The sequence below is a fragment of the Convolutriloba macropyga genome, chromosome 4 (genome assembly GCF_964194025.1).
Source record: "Convolutriloba macropyga chromosome 4, txConMacr16.3, whole genome shotgun sequence".
NCBI lineage: Eukaryota > Metazoa > Xenacoelomorpha > Acoela > Convolutidae > Convolutriloba > Convolutriloba macropyga.
In genome coordinates this window covers 61,348,809-61,370,796 of record NC_134471.1, presented here as the reverse complement: position 1 = coordinate 61,370,796, position 21,988 = coordinate 61,348,809, and the positions used below count along the sequence as shown (strand labels likewise).

At 37.1% G+C, this 21,988-nt stretch overlaps 1 protein-coding gene across 1 annotated transcript in view; it reads left to right on the top strand.

Moving 5' to 3' along the window:
* LOC142338585 (uncharacterized) overlaps positions 1 to 11,130 on the top strand; it is a 63,824-nt gene extending 52,694 nt beyond the window's left edge. The window contains exons 6-8 of the mRNA XM_075388401.1: positions 4,742 to 4,854; positions 9,309 to 9,537; positions 10,102 to 11,130. Coding sequence (XP_075244516.1) covers positions 4,742 to 4,854; positions 9,309 to 9,537; positions 10,102 to 10,175 — 416 coding nt within the window. The 3' untranslated portion in view covers positions 10,176 to 11,130. The remainder of the gene's footprint in view (positions 1 to 4,741; positions 4,855 to 9,308; positions 9,538 to 10,101) is intronic.
* Positions 11,131 to 21,988: the final 10,858 nt, after the last annotated feature.

Sequence of the window (21,988 nt, the reverse complement as noted above, 5' to 3'; positions counted from 1 at the left end):
CATTTCATCGCCTGAATGACTGCTAATGCTTCTCTTTTTGTTGTTGAGTAACGACATTCTGCTGGCGTCAAAACTCTGCTAGCGAAAGCCACTGGGTATTCCACTCCATCGACAATATTCGAGAGTACTGCCCCTAGACTGTTGTCACTTGCATCCGTGTCCACGATAAAAGGAGAGTTGTAGTCCGGATGTTTGAGTACTGAGCTATCAATCAAAGCCTCTTTATATTTCTCCAACGCATTATGGCATTCAGGGTTCCAAGTGAAACGGCTTTTCTTTTTTGTTATCTGGTGAAGAGGTTTCGCTATCCCAGCAAAGTCTTTGATGAAACGTCTGTAGTAACTGCAAAATCCAATAAAAGACCTCACTTCGGTAACGTTTCCTGGTCGTTTCCATTCCCGTACTGCAATGAGTTTGTTTTCATCTGGAGCAATTCCCTCTGGGCTCAGTTTGTATCCTAGATAGGTTACCGGTTTTTGAAAGAGGCGACATTTCTTGGGTTTGAGTTTAAGATTGGCCTGGCGAAGAGCATGAAAAACGAGGCGTATGTGTTTTTCGTGTTCCTCCACATTCCTACTAAACACCAGGAAGTCCAGGAAGATGAGGACAAACGAGAAGACATATTCATTGAGGATGCTTGTCATAAGTCGTTGGAAAGTTCCCGGTGCATTGCAAAGTCCAAATGGAAGTCTGAGGTACTCGTAGTGTCCACCATCGGGAGTGACGAACGCAGTTTTTGGTATAGCACTCCCAGCTAATGGGACTTGCCAATTTCCAGAGGCTAGGTCGAGGCTTGAGAAAATCGTTGCTCCGTGAAGATGATCCAGTATCTGGTCAATTCGCGGAAGGGGAAAAGCGTCCTTCTTTGTGACTTCATTTAGTCGTCTGAAGTCTGTGCACTTTCGATTGCTCCCATCCTTCTTGGTAACGAGAACGATTGGTGCACTGTACGGGCTGTTTGATGGTCGGATAATGTTTCGTGCCAGCATGTCCTCGATCTCCTTCTTAACCACAGTGATCTTTCCAGGTGCAAGTCTATGGGGTGCAAGCTTGATGGGCAGCGTATCACCTGTGTCAATTTCATGCTGAACCAAGTGTGTCTGTCCAAGTTCGTTGTCGTTCATTGCAAACACATCTCTGAACTCTCGTAGCAGTGTTCTTCTGTCGTCTGTTTGTTGGTTAATTGCTCTGCTTCCGTCTCACAAAGATGTACGTGCCTGGGGACTTCAGCTTTATAGGCAAATTGCAAATTGACAACATTGCTTTCTTTCTCCATCATCAGCTGCTTAGAATGGAAGTCGATTGATACTTTATTCTCCTCCATCACCTGGGTCCCAAGTATCAAAGGCACGTCTGTGTTTGGGGTCACCAAGAGATCGGCTTTCACTTTAACTCCGGTGTCGAACGTTATTTCACCAGTGAAAACGCCAAGTATTTCGAAAGGATCATTGGTGGCTGAAAGAACTTGTTCTCGGAATGGTCGGAGTTTGGAACGCTGTTCGTACTGTAAGTAGGCTTTTTCTGATAGAATGTTCACATTGCTCCCAGTATCCACTAACGCTCTGTGTTTTCGTCCGTCAAGATCAACCATCACGTAGACTGTAGGCCCAAAGACTGCTTCGGCTTGAACTTTGTTGATACTGCTCACTTGCTCTGAGTTCGCTCTCTGTAAAATGCTTTTAACGATCGGTTGTCTATCGGTGTCCAAGTTTGCTGATATACTCGGTTGTATTGTTCCTTTCTGTGGACACTGATTTGACAAGTGCGGCAATTAAAGCACTGCATCGCAGAAGTTCTGGGTCGAAAGCCTTCCGGTCTTCCCGGGCCTCTACTCTGAAATCTGGGTTAACTTGATTCGGATAGAAATCTTGTTTGAGTCTCAAGAATCTTCTCCATGATCTGTGTATGTCGCTCTTGCTGCTCTAGCATCTTATTGAAGCTTCTGGTCTGAAACTCGATCATTTGATTGAAACCCGATGACAGACTGGTGTTAAGTGCTCTAAAGTCAGCTGTCACTGAATCGTCAGGATCTTGGTCACCCTTTGTCCATCTCACATGTCCGTTTCTTCGTCCCCGCAGTCGACTGGATTCCGCTTTACTGATGGCATCTAGAGCAATGGCCCGTTGTGTAGCTGCATTGAAGCTTACCCGTTCTTCCTTCAGGAGTGTATATCTGATTTCGCTGTCCAACAGTCCGTCTATAAAGGCATCTTTGATAGCTTCCTGTCGTCCCGCAGCATCAAGATGAGCATTGGCTGCCTCTCCTAACTTATGAACTCGCCTTGAGAACTCTTGGATTGACTCTGATTCCAGTTGCTGAAGATTTTTGAATTCGGTGCGGACACTCCTTGCGTTCGGAAAGTCGCCGATTCTGTAGTTGAGAGCATTCAGAACTCTCGCTATGGTCGGGGCTGGTTGTCCTTGCACTTGTTGAAAGTAATGATTGGGGAGATTGTAATACTCGTCTAACGGATAGCTGTTCAAACACGTGGGTAGAACCTCGCGTTCTCTGGTCATCCCAATTATTGGCGTTTGACATGGATTCGAAGTGTCGAACCCATCTTTCGAAACTCTCGAAGTCGCGGCTAGGGTATCGAAGGGGGTGAGAAGGGGTGGTGCTACGACTATTTGCTGCTGATTGTTCGCTTGGTTCTGTTGTTGCTGTTGCTGGTTGTTTGGTGCGTTGTTCATTTTTGGTAATTGAAGTATTTTTCGATGTAAAACCAAATGACACGAAGAAAAAATATATATAGATGAGTTTTACCTTTGGGACGTATTCCAAAGATCTAATTCATCGGTTCTCTAAAACTCTAAATTTTTGTTTTTTTTTAAAAAAAATGCAAAACCGCCTTCCAATCAGAAGAATCCCTCTGTGGTCGCCAATATAGAATCTGAATATTTAGGGTGGAAGTTTTACCCTATTCACAATTCCACAATTGTTCCTAGAATCTATCTTTAGAGAAAACTACTGGACTGGATAGAAACTTCACAAACCTACTACTCTTAACTGGACTAAAGGGTTATACCAGGCCCTCCGTTCAAGTCCTAAAGAAAGTATTTTCAGGGGCTTAAGTCAATTGCCAATAATAATGATGGTATTGGCATATGTTTGTAATGCTTCTCTATGTTATAAGACATTTTAGCTTCTAAGAAGTGTTTTACCAAATGAAATAAATTGGTGACTCTAAGATTGAGAATTATACCAGGTCCTCAATTCACTTTCTAATTAATCGATCAACCAATATACTTAAAACAAATAGTAGATGACGTAAAGAGCTCGTCGGTGTTCACTCCACAACCCAACCAGACGAGTATTAACCAACTTGATAGAACGTTAAGATATTGCCCATCAGGTACTTCAGGTTACTTCAGACCTTTTTAGTTGTCTACTTGGTTCACCATTCCATACTACATGGGTTAACTTAACTTGCCAAGTCTTCTACGAGCAGGCAGGCCTACCCTCAGAGTGGCTTCACTATGCGGTCTCCTAGAAGGAGCTTGGCCGATTAATACTCTCAGAAATCAATCGTCTTGATGTTGTCCGGGATTCGATGCTGTCCTCCAGTTCGTTAACCTAACTTAACCTAATTATTGATTGGTTGATCACTACTTTACTAGTCACCAAACTAATTTAAATCCAATAATTTGAAGCTAGATTGAGTATGATTTCAGATCCTTAGAGATGTATTGTGAAGTTACTAAAGTTGTACAATTACGCTGTTGATTAACAGAAAACCGAAAGAAACGATTAAGTCTTACCCAGTCCTAATTATTACAGGCTATGGTTACTACAGAACAACTAGTTACAAATGCCTACGGGTGCCAAGTATCGAACCGTTAGCAAATACCTACTAGATACAGTTTATGCTCTACTAAGTTATAAGAAAATGTCTAAAAAATGAAAGTAGTTAAAAATTTGCTTAGTTAATTTAACGAAAAGTATAGTTACCACAGTATACTAGTTCAACAATTATTATAATTTTCAGTACTACGACAGAGATCTGTTAACTCACTCGTCTAAGAAAATTTACTCCGCTATTCGGATTATCACGACAATATAATTATTTTCAGACTGATTTTGGTTACAAAAATTTGCTAAAATTGAGCCGTATATATACTGCTTATCTATGTTTGGTTACGATAGTTTAGTCCTATTTTTACCAAATGTTCCGAATCGTTGTGTGAAAAATGCCTTTTCGGGAAATGTTTTCAGAAGGTCAATCATGACTTGATAACCTAGGCCCTTAATTTGGGTTTCTAATTCAATGTTACGTGGGTGAGAATTTTGATGTTCAATCTGTGACATAATCTTTATCAGAGCCCATATTTACTTATTCAAACGTTCTCATCAGTTTAAATTTCTTCACCATTATTATCTTTGTACAGTTTCAAATTTAGAATTCGCTTTTGTGTTGGGAATAATTCAAGGTCAGTATTAATTTGGTTCTTTTCCGAAAAACGCTTAAGTTTAACTTTCCATTCCTACATGGGGGGGGGGGGAGTTGGAGGGGGGGGGTGGTAAAACGATGTGAGATTAGTGGGGGTAATGTGGTAATGGGGGGAATTTTTAGATTTTACCCCCCAAAATATGTAAGATTCGGGGGCAGAGAGGTCTCAAGTCTTGGTTCCTATAACCAAGTTTTGACCTCTCTATACCAAGACTTCGTCATAGGGAAATCTCTGGTACAATGATGACCTCTGCAAGTTCGGTATTGTTTTTGGTAATTATTTTGTGTTTCAGCCTCTGAAACTCTGTTCACTGGAGCAAACATGACGTGCAATGGGCAGACCTGCACTTTGTTCGTCGAAATAGGAGAAGATGCTGGCGATGATAGGGTCTTCTTTAAACTAAATGTACGTCTAGGATTCACAATTTTATCATAGGCGAAAATCAAATCGTTAATATCGGGGTCAAGAAATTTTCAGCACATTCCCGCGAATTTCAGCGTATATTTATGTAGGATCTATAAAATGCGCTCTGAAATGACCTTGGATGTGTTTACCAAACTTTTAAGTTTCTGCTAAACAGGACTATAGCTGTCTGTTTGAAACAATCTGATTCGAACATCGCGACCAACTCAAATAGTCGGATATTCAGCTCACTTTTGGCTCAAAGATGAGCTGGAGGATAAAAAAATTTACCGAAAAAACCCACAATAAAAATTCAGATTTTTAGAATCCTGTTTTACAACGAAGGAAAATCATTATTACATAACAGCTTTTTAATTTATTCAGTCATTTTTGGTTGTGTAAATTCTATAACGAAACACTAGAGTGACCTAAAAATAAACAGACATAGTTCCCGTATTCAACATAGTTCTCTCATAAATCAGCGTCATGTATTCTTTGTGCTCGAGTTTTTTTTGGTTCAATTCAATCCGGAATATCAAGGATTTGGCCTGGTGTGTATCCCAGTATAAAATCAATGTTTGATACGCTGAGGAGGAGTTCTAAACCTATACCCAACGTAGAAGACAATGGTACGCTGATTGGGGGATTCGAATATTATTTATAGTTCCCGGGTGTTAGGAGTGATACTTTCAATTGCTATATGTTTGCTACCCTGATGCTATTTACAGAGGTCTACACTATGCTGCCAAAACTGACCAATTATGAACACAAGTTAAGACTCCATTTCCAGTCGTTGTTCATTGACAACGTAACGTGTCAATTATTCCATATCCGGACATTCTCCGCCCTCAATTCTAAATGGTCAAAACCATATTAGATTTTGTCTTTTCATCTGTTGTACCATCATCTATTTTGGTTGATCAAAACTGCAAATCTTTAAACTTTGTTGTTGCAGATTTTCATTCTACAGCCGCTTGTACTGAACAAAGTTTGTTTGCAGATAGTAAATTTTTCTCCCTGTTGATGTAACCCTTCAAAACAACTTAATTGTTCTCTACCTAGAACCTATCGTCTGAATGGGTAACTTTATGGTTACCTTATCAACTCTCCTCAGTGCCATTCATCCTTAACCGTGTTTACCTCCAAATTCCACATGACGTCACCTAATTATATTGTGTCAAACGATTGATGCCATTGGCTTCTTTCCGTGAAGGTAGGAAGATTTTCCTTCGATAGCTTTTCCCAGATTTCCTCCAACAGTTAATTGTTTCGTTCCCACAAATGCCCTGCTAATGCCGGTGGAGAACTCAACAAGCCGTTCTTGCATTTGCGAAGAGGAAGATGACTCGGGTCAGTGGCTCAACACCAAATATTTTATTGGATAGGGCTATCAGCGGAGGCGTATTCAACATAGTTCCCTCACAAATCAGCGTATGTATTCTTCGTCTGCAAGTTTTTCGTTCACTTCAATCCAGAATTTCAAAGATTTGGCCATGCCAACTATATTTCCCATGCATCGAAAAATTGAGTTGGCGGTGGTGGATTGAACCCCGATTTAATTATGTTCTCGGCTTCTTTCACGACAAAATGCTATAATAGACGATTTTCTGTTATTGAGACTTCTGCTGCTCTTAGATTTTTTTAAACAAAGTCTGACAGAATTTTCTGAGGGATACCTTTGTAATTGCAGAAAAGTTTGATTGCTAACTCTGTAGATGCCGTTGATTACAAAGCGCACTATCTATTGGCCCACACCAAACAAATATATACGAAACTATGATAATGCGGTTCTATTCCGTTCTGTCAAGTCTGAACGGTCCAAAACACCCAAGCCAACAATTCGAAGCGCCGTGGGAAGCACCCTGGGCCTGCCTTCAACCACTTGTTCCAAAACTGTAACACAAAAATCACAATCATCTTGCAGGAGATTAGCTAATCTTGCTCAATCAGTTTCAATACCAAGAAAAACTGTTGTATTTGTTCACGTAATTATCCTAAGCAATATACAAGCATTGGTTTTCGCTTCCACCTAAACAACAACATAGTATTTTATAAACAGTAAGATGATATAGGTTAAGTCGCACTTTCCCTTATTTTTTGTGTATATTTAACGGACCAAGAAAATTGTAATAACACACCTCAATATAAAGTTTTAAAGTCTCGAGTACCACACCATAAAGTCATCAGTCCGATCAATAGCCCACTTAAAGGAATTTGATTTCAAAAAAGAGCATTATGGTTCAGCGAACAGTTAAACACCTGTCAGAAATCCTTGTTGCTTATCACAAAAAGAAAACAAAAATTTTACAACCAACACACATGTTTCAATAAAATTGCTCAGACAGAGCAAAGGCTTTTTCACACCACATCTTTTCATGCTTTAAACGCTAGGAAGTGGTGGCAAATCCCTAACCAACAATATCAAGAAAACTGCTGCCTAATTTTGTAAGTAAATTTTTATTGAATATCTGAGATTTTGTTTCAACAAAAGGTAAGATTAATCACTTTAGTTAACAGATAATTCAAATCCCGTCATCTTTTTCCTTGTTGATGCCTTCAATAACTTTGCGATGTATGAAGAAGTGCTTCTCCATTAATACTATAAACGAAAATCTGGACACAATTTCAAACCTATTTATTTAGTAAAGAAACTACAAATACTTTCCAATTGAAGCAATGCAAATAACTGAAAACAACAACGCCCGCTCTTTTTTATACATTTTTTTATACTCTTTTTTTATATGTAATTTTTTTACGTTCAGAAAGATGTCTAAAATTACTGCCACCAGTCTAATGGGCAAGAATGAAGTACGCCTCGTGCAAGACATCTTTTATAAAAACTAAAAAACACTGATGAAAAACTAAAAAGAGACTTTTTGCAAGCTTAAAACTGAGAAATCCACTCCCTTGTTGTTTGATCAATCCAATGATTCTTCTCAAACTTCCGCAAATCTCTCGATGTCTTATGTTTTATTAGAACATCTCATCTGAAGAACATCATATGAGTTTTCTTTTCCTCCGCCTCTTTTTTTATAATTTAATACCAGTCGAAATAAACAGAAGTAACCTTTTATTTTTCTTTGTGTTTGTTTTCAATTGTTGTTTCACTTATGATGAAATACTCTTTCATTCGTTGACCCGCCACCTCGATAGCAACAACACCTTGCCCCATACTGGGTAAGGCACTTTTTTCAAAGCGGTTTTACAACTGAATGAACTTACAACAGCTGACATACTAATATTCACGTTGTCATTTCCTTACACGTGTCTACCGGTACCAAAATTTGAGTAAATTTACTCACTTTTGTAATCAGAAGTCACTCTGCGTAACGTAACATAATTTAACGTACTTACCAACTTTGAACATGAAAAACCAGTGCCCTGTGTGATAATTTCAGTCACCGGTAGTTGAAAAGTCAAATATACTCTTCGTCGAAAAAGTTTTCTCGCAGAAGCACATTCGAAAAAATTAGATAAATAAATTTTACTTAATTGCAACTTAATACCTCATTTTAGTAATCAATGCTGAAAATTTATCTGAGTCTTATCTGCCGGAACACTTCGCTTCACTTCGGTATCGCTTCACTTCAAAAAGGATTTATTTTTTGTGAAATACCCCTACAATCAAAAGTAAATGCTAGTCACATATTTTGGAGATATTTTCCATTTTAGGCTAGTGAATTGCGGTATGCAAACTGCTTACACGACATTTACGCGCTTCCCACATTGGGCGTCAAAAGACGAGAGGACGTCAAAAGCCATTTTTGTAACTCTATGTTTTTTGAGATCAACAAACAAAACAATCCCTGACAAAACATTCCCAGAAAAAACAGTACCGGGCAGAACAGTCCCGGAGAGAACAGTCCTGAATAGCAAAATATGCCCTGACAAAACAGTCCCAGACAAAGTAGTCTCAAGAAAGCAGACAAAATGATCCCAGACGAAACAGTCCCAGGTAAACCTAGAGTTAAACATGCTCACAACAATTAACAAATGGGAACTTACAGTAATTCATATAACTGTAATTATTAACTGAAAAAAATATAAAGCTGATTACAACATAGCTTTCTTCGCCTAATTATGTATTTTGAACCACGTTTTTGGATTATTTTTGATTCATGTCAATTAAAAACAGTGCATTCTGAAGCTCAACTCATAGATTATGCTTTTTAATTGTTTTTACTTCATATTCACAATTGTTTCAATATTTATTCGGGATCATTTTGTCTGGGACTATTTTGTCTGCTTTTATTGGACTATTTTGTCTAGGAATATTTAACAATTTGGGATTGTTTTGTCTTGGACTGTTTTGTCCGCACCTGGATTTTTGATACCGGTAGACGCCTGTAAGGTTGCTATATAGCTACTCTTATGCGTATTTAAGTACTTAAGGACAATTTAGGTCATAAAAGACACAGGTACAGAAGGATAGGTGTTTATTTGTTGTTCACATGCAGTGGGGTGCATGTGACTCACTGACCAACGTGGATCGACTCAACTTCAGTGACATCTGCACCCAAAATGGAAACAGCGATTGGGAGTGTGAACACGTGATGACTGGTATGACTGCACTGGCATCAGGGTACTCATTCCAACTGGACGTCTACTACGAGACAGTCAAATGGGCCGAAGCCTCCTTTGATTTTGGATGTGTGGGTGCCCGAAATCGATCGATCTCGGAAACTGGTAAGAAATCCGTTTCAAACTTCTTCGTTTCAAAAAAATCAACGTATGAACCCACCCTATTTTTCCCTACTTTTCCCTACTTCGTCGGGTTCAAACATAAAAAATCGTCGGTTTTTGTCGCTTTTTCTTTGCTTTGTCGCTATTTCTCAACACCGGTATTAGTGGTAGAAAAGAAGGTTGGGTTCATACGGTGGCTTTTTTCTTTATAGCCCTTCCTACTGGGATTTTACCTTAGTTGAAAAATATGTAAGAATTTTTTTATCGCCCAGCCTTTGGCAATTATTTCACCACAGTCAGTCTAATTTTCCTTCGTTGTTTTCGCGGAGTTAATAGTTTTTAACGTTTTTCAAAATTTTAACCAAATAGAGCTTCAACTTTTAATCTTGATAAGACATTTTTTGACGAGACATGACGAGATTATAAAGTAGGTTTAGAAAGCTTATTTTGAGGCGTTTCGGCTCTAAATTTACATTACTCTTTTTACTCCAAAACTCGGAGAAGATATAAGTTAACTCTTTTTTAAAAAAAAACACGCAATTGGTGTCAAAATTTTTGCCGTTTCAGATTTGTCACTGAGGTTTGGCGGAGAGAAATACTTGGTTGTGCTCGCATTGTCCGCTCTTCTATCATTCTTGTAACAACAAGAGGAAAAAAACTTACCACTACTTAGGATTGACTGGATTAATCTTTTGGTGTTTCCCATTATAGTACCCCACGAATGTAAAGCCCTACACTATCGCATATTTATGGTAAGTGGAGAAGGGAGGGTATACATTATCTGATCTGTAAGCTGGGGGAGGAGGCTATAAGAGGTCAGACCGATTCTTATTAATGATTATGCAGAATATATCAAGCATCATAGGACTCTGAAATTCAAGGAGGAATCAATCACATTACGTCATATCATACAATCAGCAATCGGCGAAATCTCGTAACACTGAACACATGTATCACTGTTCAAAAATTAAAAAAAAACAAAATATATTTTCTGATTATTGCTGAGTTGATCTAAATTGCTCAAGCTATCGATAGCTTCTTTAAATTAGTGGACAGAACCAAATTCTTTAAAAATGATCCAATCGCACTGCTTACAAAAAAGGTGCAGGAATTCTAAATTTATCTATTAAATAGCAAACGCGCCTCTTTATATCCCTCTTTCATCGAAATTATTTCTTATCTGATATTACCCAGATTATATGATAATCTCAAAGAGTGTGTAGTTATGTTGAATTAAAATGTTGTAAAACACCTAACTAACTTTTGATTTCAAATCTGCACATATTCCAAGAGAGTTATTTCCAAATTTGTGACCAAAATTAACATTGAAAGTAAATTATTCATATTTGCGATGGACAAAATTCTGAAGCTATGCTTCAAAAGGAGAGTATGTTTGCACTTGAATGTATCATATTAGTGTGGTTTGAGTTACAAGATCTTTTCAATCAACTCCGGTACAAAGAAAAACTGGAGATATTTTCGACATATTATTAATTAGTATCTATTTGTATAAATAAGTACCCTTGTAAATTAACTATTGTCACCAGTATATATAATACATGATATAATAATCAGTAATCTATCTTTCATTTTCTCTGACCAATGTCTCAGAAATACAATCGTCCAGGTTTTGCTCAAGGTTTTCACTATTTGATCAGTGAAGTTTCAGAAGATGTCACTATGACTTTGGATTCAAGCCTAATGGTATGTTTCATATTTTAGTGCTTTACAGGAAGCGTATTTGTGATATCTGAGTGATGATAATAAAAATCATAAATGCAATATTCAACTTTCATTGTAACTACACCGGAGCTGCAGCGCAAGAAAAGTAATGATAATATAAGAAGCCACGACATATCATCATGATGTGCAGCGTCTCATATGGTTAAAGAATTTTTATTGAAAAAGGATTTTTGGATACTATTTCCTCTTTCAAGTAAGGTGGTAAGACAATGAGATTCATCAAAAAAAAACTTCTTTTACTTTTTGGAATGGCTATCACATCACTTGAAGCTCCCAATTTCGGCTCTGGGCCACTGTTAACCTTTTGAGCTGGTGAATGTTAGATGAAGTGTTGGAATCAAATACTTGAGTAGAGGACAGGGTGGGTGCAAGTTAATTAAATATAAGAAGAAGAGCTTATTGCATGGACTTAAGGCGATATGATCACAATTTTTTATATGAATCGAAATGCTGACCTTTGTTAATCGAAATACTTAAGTTATTTGATTAAAAGTACCGCTTCTTAAAAATGCGAATTTTAAAATCAAATTAAGAACAAAACAACAAATAGTCTCACATTTCATGAAGTAATAATCACAAATAGCTTCTTGATTTTCAGTATGACAAAAATTAAAGTTTGCGAATAATTTTCTGCCATTTCTCTCTACTGTCCGAAACTGTGGGCTTGTGAATATAAAAATGTGGGCCTGCGATATAACGCCACTATGATTCGATGTAGCAGACTTATGATTAGATTTAAGGCGACAAAAAGTAAGGTCCAGACCATGTAATTAATGTTTGGGAGGCTACGTTCCCTGGCCGTTAACATCGATCCACATTTCCACCACCTCATCCTGGGTTGTGAGTATGAGAATATCAAGTCAACTATATTGTCTGTATAGAATACAAACTCATTGTTCTTCGTTCCGATAAAACAAAACAACAAATAGTCTCACATTTCATGAAATAGTTATCACAAATAGCTTCTTTTTTGATTTTCAGTATGACAAAAATTAAAGTTTGGGAATAATTTTCTGCCATTTCTCTCTACTGTCCGAAACTGTGGGCTTGTGAATATAAAAATGTGGGCCTGCGATATAACGCCACTATGATTCGATGTAGCAGACTTATGATTAGATTTAAGGCGACAAAAAGTAAGGTCCAGACCATGTAATTAATGTTTGGGAGGCTACGTTCCCTGGCCGTTAACATCGATCCACATTTCCACCACCTCATCCTGGGTTGTGAGTATGAGAATATCAAGTCAACTATCTTGTCTGTATAGAATACAAACTCATTGTTCTTCGTTCCGATAAAACAAAACAACAAATGGTCTCACATTTCATGAAATAATTATCACAAATAGCTTTTTTTTGATTTTCAGTATGACAAAAATTAAAGTTTGCGAATAATTTTCTGCCATTTCACACTAAATAAGAGTTCAAATAGACAAACAACCGCTTCACGTCTAAAACAAATATGAAATTGCAGGACGTAGACGAGATTGGTTTTCAGAAGACCGTTTAGACTGAATAAAGCTGAGAAAACTAAATAGAATAATTTGATGGAATTTTTATTACAAAATACAAAAGTACGTAATACTTTGTTAGGATTTTTCGATATTGTGATACTCTTACTTTGGTTTCATGAAGAACATTAAACGGCTAAAACAAAAACCAATTATCTTTAGGTCTGTAACTAACACCAAGAAAAACATAATAAGACAACGGCTATATTAAATGGGCTTTATTAATTTATTATATTTTTTTGTTGTCGTTTTTAGGCATATTAAATCCAGTCACTTCATGTTGTTTTGCATAGCAACCGTTCTTAACTTTACGACTGTGAAGTCTAGGAGGAGAATAAAACTATCCTGAAAAACTTTTAAAAAATCACGCAAAAGGTTGGAAATGCGGTAAAGGAAGGCAAAACTGGATTTTTTCTGACGACATTATTTAGAAAGAAATAATGCACTACTGGCCTGCAAAGCAAATTTACTCCTAAGATTCGCGATAATTTTCCGAAAAAAAGTAGACATTGATGATCCAGTTCTTCAATTTCAGCCTATAAGGGATATCATTGGCCTTCATTTGTGAGATTTCGGATTTTCCTCAGCTCACTTTTTCATTTATAAGCAAATTTCTTCAGAAATAAATTTGTGTAGAACGCAAGGAATTTTTATAAGTAGATACTGCGAGTAAGTTAGATAATTTAGTTCAACTTAGACAAGTTAATCAGGTGTTTGAAATCAGCGTTCTTTCTTAAAGGATTATTGTTTCGAAGGCGCCAGAGAGGGGAGTTGAGTGATATGTCTTATACAAACAAATTAAAGAAAAAAAAACATATTGAGCTGTCAAAATATTTAGTTGAATTAGCAAAGTTGTAATCGTGGATCATGCCAAAGTTGAAATCAACGATTTAATTTTAGAAGAATACTAGAGAGCGAACATTTGAAGTTAATTAGATACTTTGAACAGAATTGCAATTTCAATTTGAAGTAAATCAAAGTGCAATTTTGAATTTGCAAAATAATCGGCACCCAAAACCTGGTACACCTCAACTCTTTAATTTACATTCATTCTTGGACTTTGAAATTTTTTGGGGATGTTCCCCTAACGATTGTCCATACATAATAGGAATACGTGCTCGGACGGTTACAGTTTTTCGATCTCATTTATTTAAGTAGAATTTTGTTGATTAAAAGTAAATTAAAAAGGCAATTTATCAGTTTCTCAAAATAGCACCAAGGAGATCTAAACCGCCTCCCTATGTAGGGTTATATTCAGCGGACGTCTACCAAATTTTACTGTCAGGTACACCCAATGGTCTTCTCAGGCTGGTATATCTTTTGGGCCAATCTGACCACCCAACGCCGAGCTATTAAAACCGGAAATGGTGTGATTTGAAATTTTTCAATATTTCGGATAGAAAATGACTGTTTGAGTATAATATTATAGTAATTAAGGGTTGCAATGGATATTAAGTCCAGATAAATGAATCAGATGATCATGCGAAGGGTTAAGGAAGTTCTGGGAGAAATTTTTTAGCATTTTGAAATAAGAATAGGCAGTTTTCACTAAAATCAGTTAACATTGAAACGGAATTAGCAATTTCTCAAAAAACTGAAGTCGGATTGACCTGAAATATGGAGGATAGACTAATTTGGGGACGAGGAATTCGATTTTAATGTCGGAATTGTATCCAAACCATCCTGCACGGGACTAGCGCACGCCCCGTGCTGCGGGACGTAAAATTTGAATTGCTCGTGGAAAATTGGTAGCAGTCTTTTGATTTTTGGAAGATTAGCGTAACTTTTCAAGGGTTTTATATTGGTGCTAAATTAAACTTCCGGGTGCCACCGGAAGTCGGTGCTACGGGAAGACTTGAGAGCCGAAAACAAAAAAACACGAATTTTTGGCCCCCAAATGAGCTTGATATGGTAAAATTATGATAACCCAGGACAGTTAGTGACAAAATATACCCACCCTGGTCAATTTGGACGGAGTCCATTTCGGACTTTGGCACCCACGACTCGTTAATAATATTCAAACTGCACAACGACTCGCAACGACTTACCCGTTGGTCATGAAAGATGACAGGCAGATTGGTGGCAGCCTATATTTACAAGAAAAATATATTCGATGACGTTTTGGTTACTACTTCCCGAGATATTACGTTGGGAAGTTTGTGGTAATCCGGGAGGTTGACGAAAAGTTTGCCCAGTCATTGCTCGTGTTCTAGTGGGAGTTAGGTCATGAAAGTTTTAAGATAGGTGCAGCTATGAAAAATTGTTTTGACAATAGTTAGTTTTTAACAACTTCACCCCTCTTTTTTGAGGGTGACCTTTGGATGACCCTAGAGGTCAAATTGTTGGCTTTTAGGAATCTCAGATTTTTCGGCAGGTTTGAATTGGGGAATTGCATGAAATTTTGTGAAAAAAAGAATAACAATTGCTCTTAGGTTTGGGCTTGAGTTTAGGTTTGTTTTAATCACATGAATTTTGACAGGGATTGATTGCAGCTAGTTAAATTTATATCGGAAAAAAGAAATAAAAACTTTTTAGAGCAACGTTCAATTTTTACTAAACAAAAATTGATTGACATGTCAAATGCATATATGAGACAAAGCGGAGTGAATTCGTTTACATAAGAGTCCAAAGGTTGTATACTTAAGATAAGGAGAAGGTTGAAAAATGGTTGGTAGCAGTTGAATGACAGATCTAGATTTGAAATTGTTTTTTTTGCATAGCAAACAAAGCCCTCCACAAAATGTGACAGATTTCAAGTTGCAATGATTACTTAAGAGATTAAGGTCTGCTTGCTTAAGCTAAGAGCGTATTGGTTGAGTATGTATTGAATTGACACAGAAAAATTTGGGCAGACGTAGAATTTTGGGAGAATTTAGAAGTTTGAACACGGGAGAGTCTTTTGCACAAGCGAGAGAAAGTAGTTGGTTTAGTGGGACTAAACTTTAAAAGATATTGTGAAAAGCAGGGAAGAGATTGAGTGTGAGTGACACTGAATTCAGGAAGTTTGTATTTGCAAGACCAGTTGGGTTACTGTGAGCGGTTTTGATTTAGTTAATTTGGGAAGTGAACCGTGTATATTTTTTTCGTTATTGTTTATTTACAATTGTAAATTGCCTATAGTTTGTCCTTTCCATTGACGTGCAAGTAATTTTCTTACATTTGTTAGCCATCTAACTGGAATTGATATTACGGGCCCCATTGTGATTTAAATTATTTAAAGGCAATCTAATTTGCGAAAGCATACAAGAGTGGAAAAGGGGAAATTGCGGAGTAACAAATTAATGCTTGCTTCACCAATTCAAAACCTTTGGTTTATTTTATTTGATCGATTTTCCGGGCGACAGATTCCCCTCACTGTTCACCCTAGCAGTGTTCAGAAGACGACAATTTGAAATACTTTATATTATTAAAATCAAGTCCACCCTGGATTGACCCTTTGTTTCGGAAGCAACCAGAATATTGCATAACAGCGCAACAATTTATCATTCGATTGCATACATGCTAGTTTTCAAAAACAAACCTTTAAAACAAAAAGATAAAAAAACGATATTGTTGATTTCGTTCTTTTAGTGCAAATTCTCAACTCAAATTTAGTTGTTTTTACCAACGATTCCACTATTTTATTGTGCTTGGAAATTAAGAAACTTCTGGCTGCAAATTTAAGTCCAATAGCTTCCAATAGGTAACCTCACTTAGCAATTTAATATCTAGAGGATTATACAGCAGATAAGATATTCGAAGCGCGCAATTGTAGCAAGTTCAAAAAATTTGATACAAATCGTTTTTTGTCGAAAAATTCTAATTTTGGAAAAAAGAAAACGTTTTAACCATCCATTTAGTTTTCATGGAGCTCAAAAATGGTATTATGTTTCTATCTTGCCAACCAAAACTGACTGCTAGGGTAATATATTACAATATTCACCGGCCAAACCTGACTGCTGGGGTATCATATAGTTCCTTTGCATATTTCATGGATATTCGGGACAATAGTTGTCTCGTCTGGGATCAAAAAGGTTGGAGTTTTTCAACATTTGTATTACAAGATCTTTATAAGAATATTTTAGAGGAAAGATTATATTAACATAAGACAAAATAGGTGTTAATGTCTTGCGTTTCACTGCAAGCATTTGCGCGAGAAGAACAAGAGATATGTTGTTCTGTTTTCGTTTTTCTTATTGCAAAATGTAGGATTTTGAAAAAACGTTGGACGATAAATAATTAGTGAGTTCCTTTTCAATTGAATGAAACCAGTGTAGATGTAAATGTTTTGTTTGTAATCATTTGAATTGTTCAGCTGTTATTATTTAGAAAAAATTTCTTTTCAGTTGGAATCAAAACTTTGCCATATCGTTGATTTTTGTACTATTTTTCTCATGAACAATAAAAAAAGATATCCCAAACACACACCACTAAACTAAAACGCTAGCAATTAAAGCTTGCTATTTTGCTTGTTTTTGAATACTGAAGAGCTGTTGTAATGTATGTATGTGTATGTATGTATGTATGTATGTATGTATGTATGTATGTATGTATGTATGTATGTATGTATGTATGTATGTATGTATGTATGTATGTATGTATGTATGTATGTATGTATGTATGTATGTATGTATGTATGTATGTATGTAAGTATGTATGTATGTATGTATGTATGTATGTATGTATGTATGTATGTATGTATGTATGTATGTATGTATGTATGTATGTATGTATGTATGTATGTATGTATGTATGTATGTATGTATGTATGTATGTATGTATGTATGTATGTATGTATTTTGATAAACCACGGATATCCAAAAAATGCTATCAGAATTTAAAAAATGTGCAATTTTTGTCCAAATTCAGTTACGTGTGCCTTGCACTAATAGAGTGAACACATTAGCGCTTTTTGGTTAGTTTATCTGCAATATCCTAATAGGTGACCGGGGAATAGATAAAAACCAGAAAATTTTGCGACCACTGTTTGAAAATTAATCTCTATTTCATTGTCTAAATATAGGTGTTATTTGAGAGCCATGGCCATGCGTTAGCGGCCTGTGAGACTTGATATGAATCTATCTCAACCAAACAAAAAATTATAGCAGAACATTTTGTACGCTGTATAAAAAATGAGCGCTTGAATCTGATTGCAATCCAATATGCAAGTTGAATAATTTTATTTTCGATCTATTTTCCAAATTTTGGCTTTCGATCTATTGTTTTTTGATCTATTTATATATTCTTATACTAGAAATATAGCTTTCTTATACATTTCTATGTTCTTAAACAAAAGTTTTAATAGTATAACTAGTAAGCCAAATCAAAAGGGAAAGCTGGAACTTACTGATCTTCAAATTGAATATCAGTAAGTTTCAGCTTTCCCGTTTGATTTGGCTTGCTTTTAAATCTAAAAAGCGATGATGAAATGTCAGATGTTGACATTACTAGTTATACTATTAATACTATTGTATAACAACATAGAAAATTATAAGAAATGCAGAACAAAGTTATATTTCTAACTTTAGCTGTATAAAAACATATAAATAGATCCAAAAAACAATAGCTCGAAAGCCAAAATTGGGGAAGTAGATCAAAAATAAAATTATTCAACTTGCGTATTGGCCAATCATATTCAAGCGCTCATTTTTTCAAGCGCTCGTTGGCAGTCCACGAAGTGGACGGAATAATCCTTGGATTAAAGATAATGGGGGTTAACGAAAAGGCAAATCTTCATTGTCAAATTGACGATTGTCGGATTGAGAAATGATGAAATCAGTAATATCACAAAGTAGGAAGCATTAGTGACTTCGATTGAGTGAGAGACGGGAGGTGGCTGGTGGAGGAGAGTAAATTAGTTTAGTAGATGGCACCTATGAAGCGGGCGTGAAGCAGAGGTGGGGTATGGTGTTGGGTGGTGTAATTCTTATATTTACATGCAAACCCCCACCCATTATTTGTATGAGGGATTGTGTCTTGCGTTGGATGGCCGTGTAGGGGTGAAGACAATACGGTTTTAACTCTGATGTGGTAGGGATTTTATTCGCTCGATCTTAATTACCACACTAGAGCTAAACCAATATTATTATAGCGACCTTATTTAAGTGTTAGAATAAGTCTCATTATATGCTCACAATGTTCTTTGCTAATATCCAAATCTAAGTGTTATTTGCTAAAATTAAAATTGATTAGATATAAAGGTTAATTATTAAACAGATAGAAAGGATAGAGCAAAATTTGGGGGTAAATCCTACTTGAAAATATGGTGGGGTATCTAATCTTAATCAAGAAATTAGATCCATCTTACTGCTGGATGTGAATATTACTTTAACTCTATTTTGCTATTAAATCGGCAGACTTACAATCGCTTCTGGCATTCCCGCTTAGCGGAGGAGTAGATGTTTTGCTCTTAGAGCAGAGAGAGGAAGAGAGAGAGAGAGAGAGAGAGAGAAATTATTAGTGACAAATGAAGCGGCTTAAGTTTGCGCTGGTTGAGTTTGGTACTCATTTCCTTCAGCAGCAAGCTCTAGGCTCGTGCGTGTTTATACTTGAGTCAACTCGACTAAAAATCACAAGACTTATGACTAGCTCCGAATCATTTCCTAAGTCATTCGTGGAGCCGACTAATATTCGTCTTTAGTCATATTATCGTTTCAGACTTGCTGCTGTGACGAGCGGCCTGGATAGCTTCAGTATACTTTACTTAATACGCGTATCAATAGCGGCAGTGAATCAGCCGGCATAGCTTGTGCAATAGTTTATTAAATAATACACAGCAGTATTTGGCTATGAATAATGTATTCATTCACTCAACGCATTTCACGCAGCATAGCTCTCTCTTAATATTCCGTCAGTTTAGACTAAGTCTAAAGTGTTCACAAAGTTGACGGTTAAATAATTATACTCCCTGTAGTACCGGTAATTGCGGCGGCAATTATCCAATTAGTAATACTACAGCTCACACCGGTTTGAAGAAGAGAAAAATTGTGATCTATCGTATAAAGTTTACATTTAGATTATTAAAGAAACAATAATAGAGTTGCAAATTAAAAAGCAACACATTAAGATAAAAGTATGTTAAAAGTTTACATTTAGGGTAATAAGTGAACAGTGATCACCTCTTTACAAAAGAGTTAAAAGGTTGATTGATGAAACAAACAATAATTACAGAAAGAGACTGATTAATACACCGGCTATTGAGCTAATATGAGATAAATATTTTACCTTACAAAATTAGAGTTTTCAATCGACAGATAGACAAAGTTTATTAGCAGGAGAGTGGTAATAAAATGATTAAACACAATTTCACCAAATGTAGAGAAGAAACATAAGATCAAAATTATGTATAATAAATGGGGGGATACTATTCAAGCATTCAAAAATAGAACATATTAAGAGAGTTTAGTTCACAATTAGAGTTAGAGGGCAGAATGTTTTATTAGTTCTTTGTTCTCCTGGCCCAGTCTCTTACGTTCTGAGGCCATCTGCTTATTTGATTCAATTAGGGCCTCAGTTTTCTTTATCAGCTCCTTTTGTTGGTTATCCCGAATTTTGAGCATTTGACTGGACTGGATGTTTTGCTTTCGGTACCGCTCCTTCTCTTCATTTGCATTTATTGTGAGACGATCCAGCTTAACTTGGAGCTCACTAACAGAGGATTCTGAGGTCCAGAGCTGTCGTCTGAACTCATGGTTTTCCATTAGAAGCTGATCTGAACAGATCGTTTCTACCGGATCATCTTGTGGAGGAAAAGCCGTAATCATCTCAAAGGGAACGCTGATGCGACTGTGCAATTCTTTATTCTCTATCTCATATTTCCTTTGACTCACATCACGGTTTCTGAGTCTCCTCAAGTTCAGCGATCGGACCAGAGAGAAGTCTGGTATCACAGGAAGCACAGACGAGGGGACCGCGATTTTCTCGCCTGTGACCTTACTCTGAATGATGGACTGTTCAGAGAGGCAACACTTGTTGTGTTCTGGCCTGAGGGAGTAGTCAAGCGACTTGACAAATAGTGGATTGTCGTTCAAGGGGAACTGCTCTCGACCAAATTGTTCCTCTAGGCGCTGTGGTTTCTCTGGAAAGTCACGTCCCTTTGGAAGTCCATCATCAATAGTACTTTTGGTAAGTTTTTTGGGAAGTGGCTGGGAATAACTTGCGTTTGGTTGTCTTTGGTGTTGGTGTGGTTGATGTTGTTGTTGATGTTGTTGTTGATGTTGTTGTTGATGTTGTTGTTGCTTGTTGAAGTGGCCACGTTGACGCGGGTGGATCGCTCTATGTTTCTTTGTTAATGGTGGGAGATCTGCCATCCAGTTGGTCATACTGCTTCTCTAGCAGTGTGCGGGTTGTGTTCTGCTAGGATCTTTCGACATCTTGTCAAACATAAAAAAAACACACTTACAAAGAAAGGTTAAAACGAAATCTAGCTGTGCTGAAAAGAAAACAATCGTACTTTTTAAAGTACCATCAAAATCATATTCTTAGAGTACCGGAATACAATCACACATTATGTGCAGAATCAATTTTGCAAAACTCCTACCGGGTTGGAAAGAAAGAAAAAAAAATTCAAAAGAACTGAAAATTGGAAAAGAATCTCCGTTTTTAAAATCGGAAAATCCTATTAACCAAAAATTTATTTGTTTAGGAGCTTTGAATCAAATTGTGTCAGATTTAACTGACTAAAATCGGGTTTCGGACCTCGTGGTTCCCCTCCGTGCGACGACCCGCGCAGCTGGTTTTTTTGTGTTGCAGTGTATACCTGCTTGTGATGAAGGGTCGTTAGATGAGGAGGAGGAGGAGGAGGAGGAGGAGGAGGAGGAGGAGGAGGAGGAGGAGGAGGAGGAGGAGGAGGAGGAGGAGGAGGAGGAGGAGGAGGAGGAGGAGGAGGAGGAGGAGGAGGAGGAGGAGGAGGAGGAGGAGGAGGAGGAGGAGGAGGAGGAGGAGGAGGAGGAGGAGGAGGAGGAGGAGGAGGAGGACTTCTATGAGGAAACCAACAGATAGGGTGATGAAGAACGAGAAAAGGATAAGGATTGGGACGTGAACGGGGTGCATTGTTTAAAAACTCTCCGACCATACGTCGTGGGGGTTGATTTTTTTTAAACAGATGGGGCAATTATTTTTCTCCTGGGCACAGGGATTACACAAAAAATGTCCAAAGTCCTCGTGACATTTTATGTGCGGATGAGTGGAGGAACTTACACACTTCTTTACTTGATTGCACCAGAA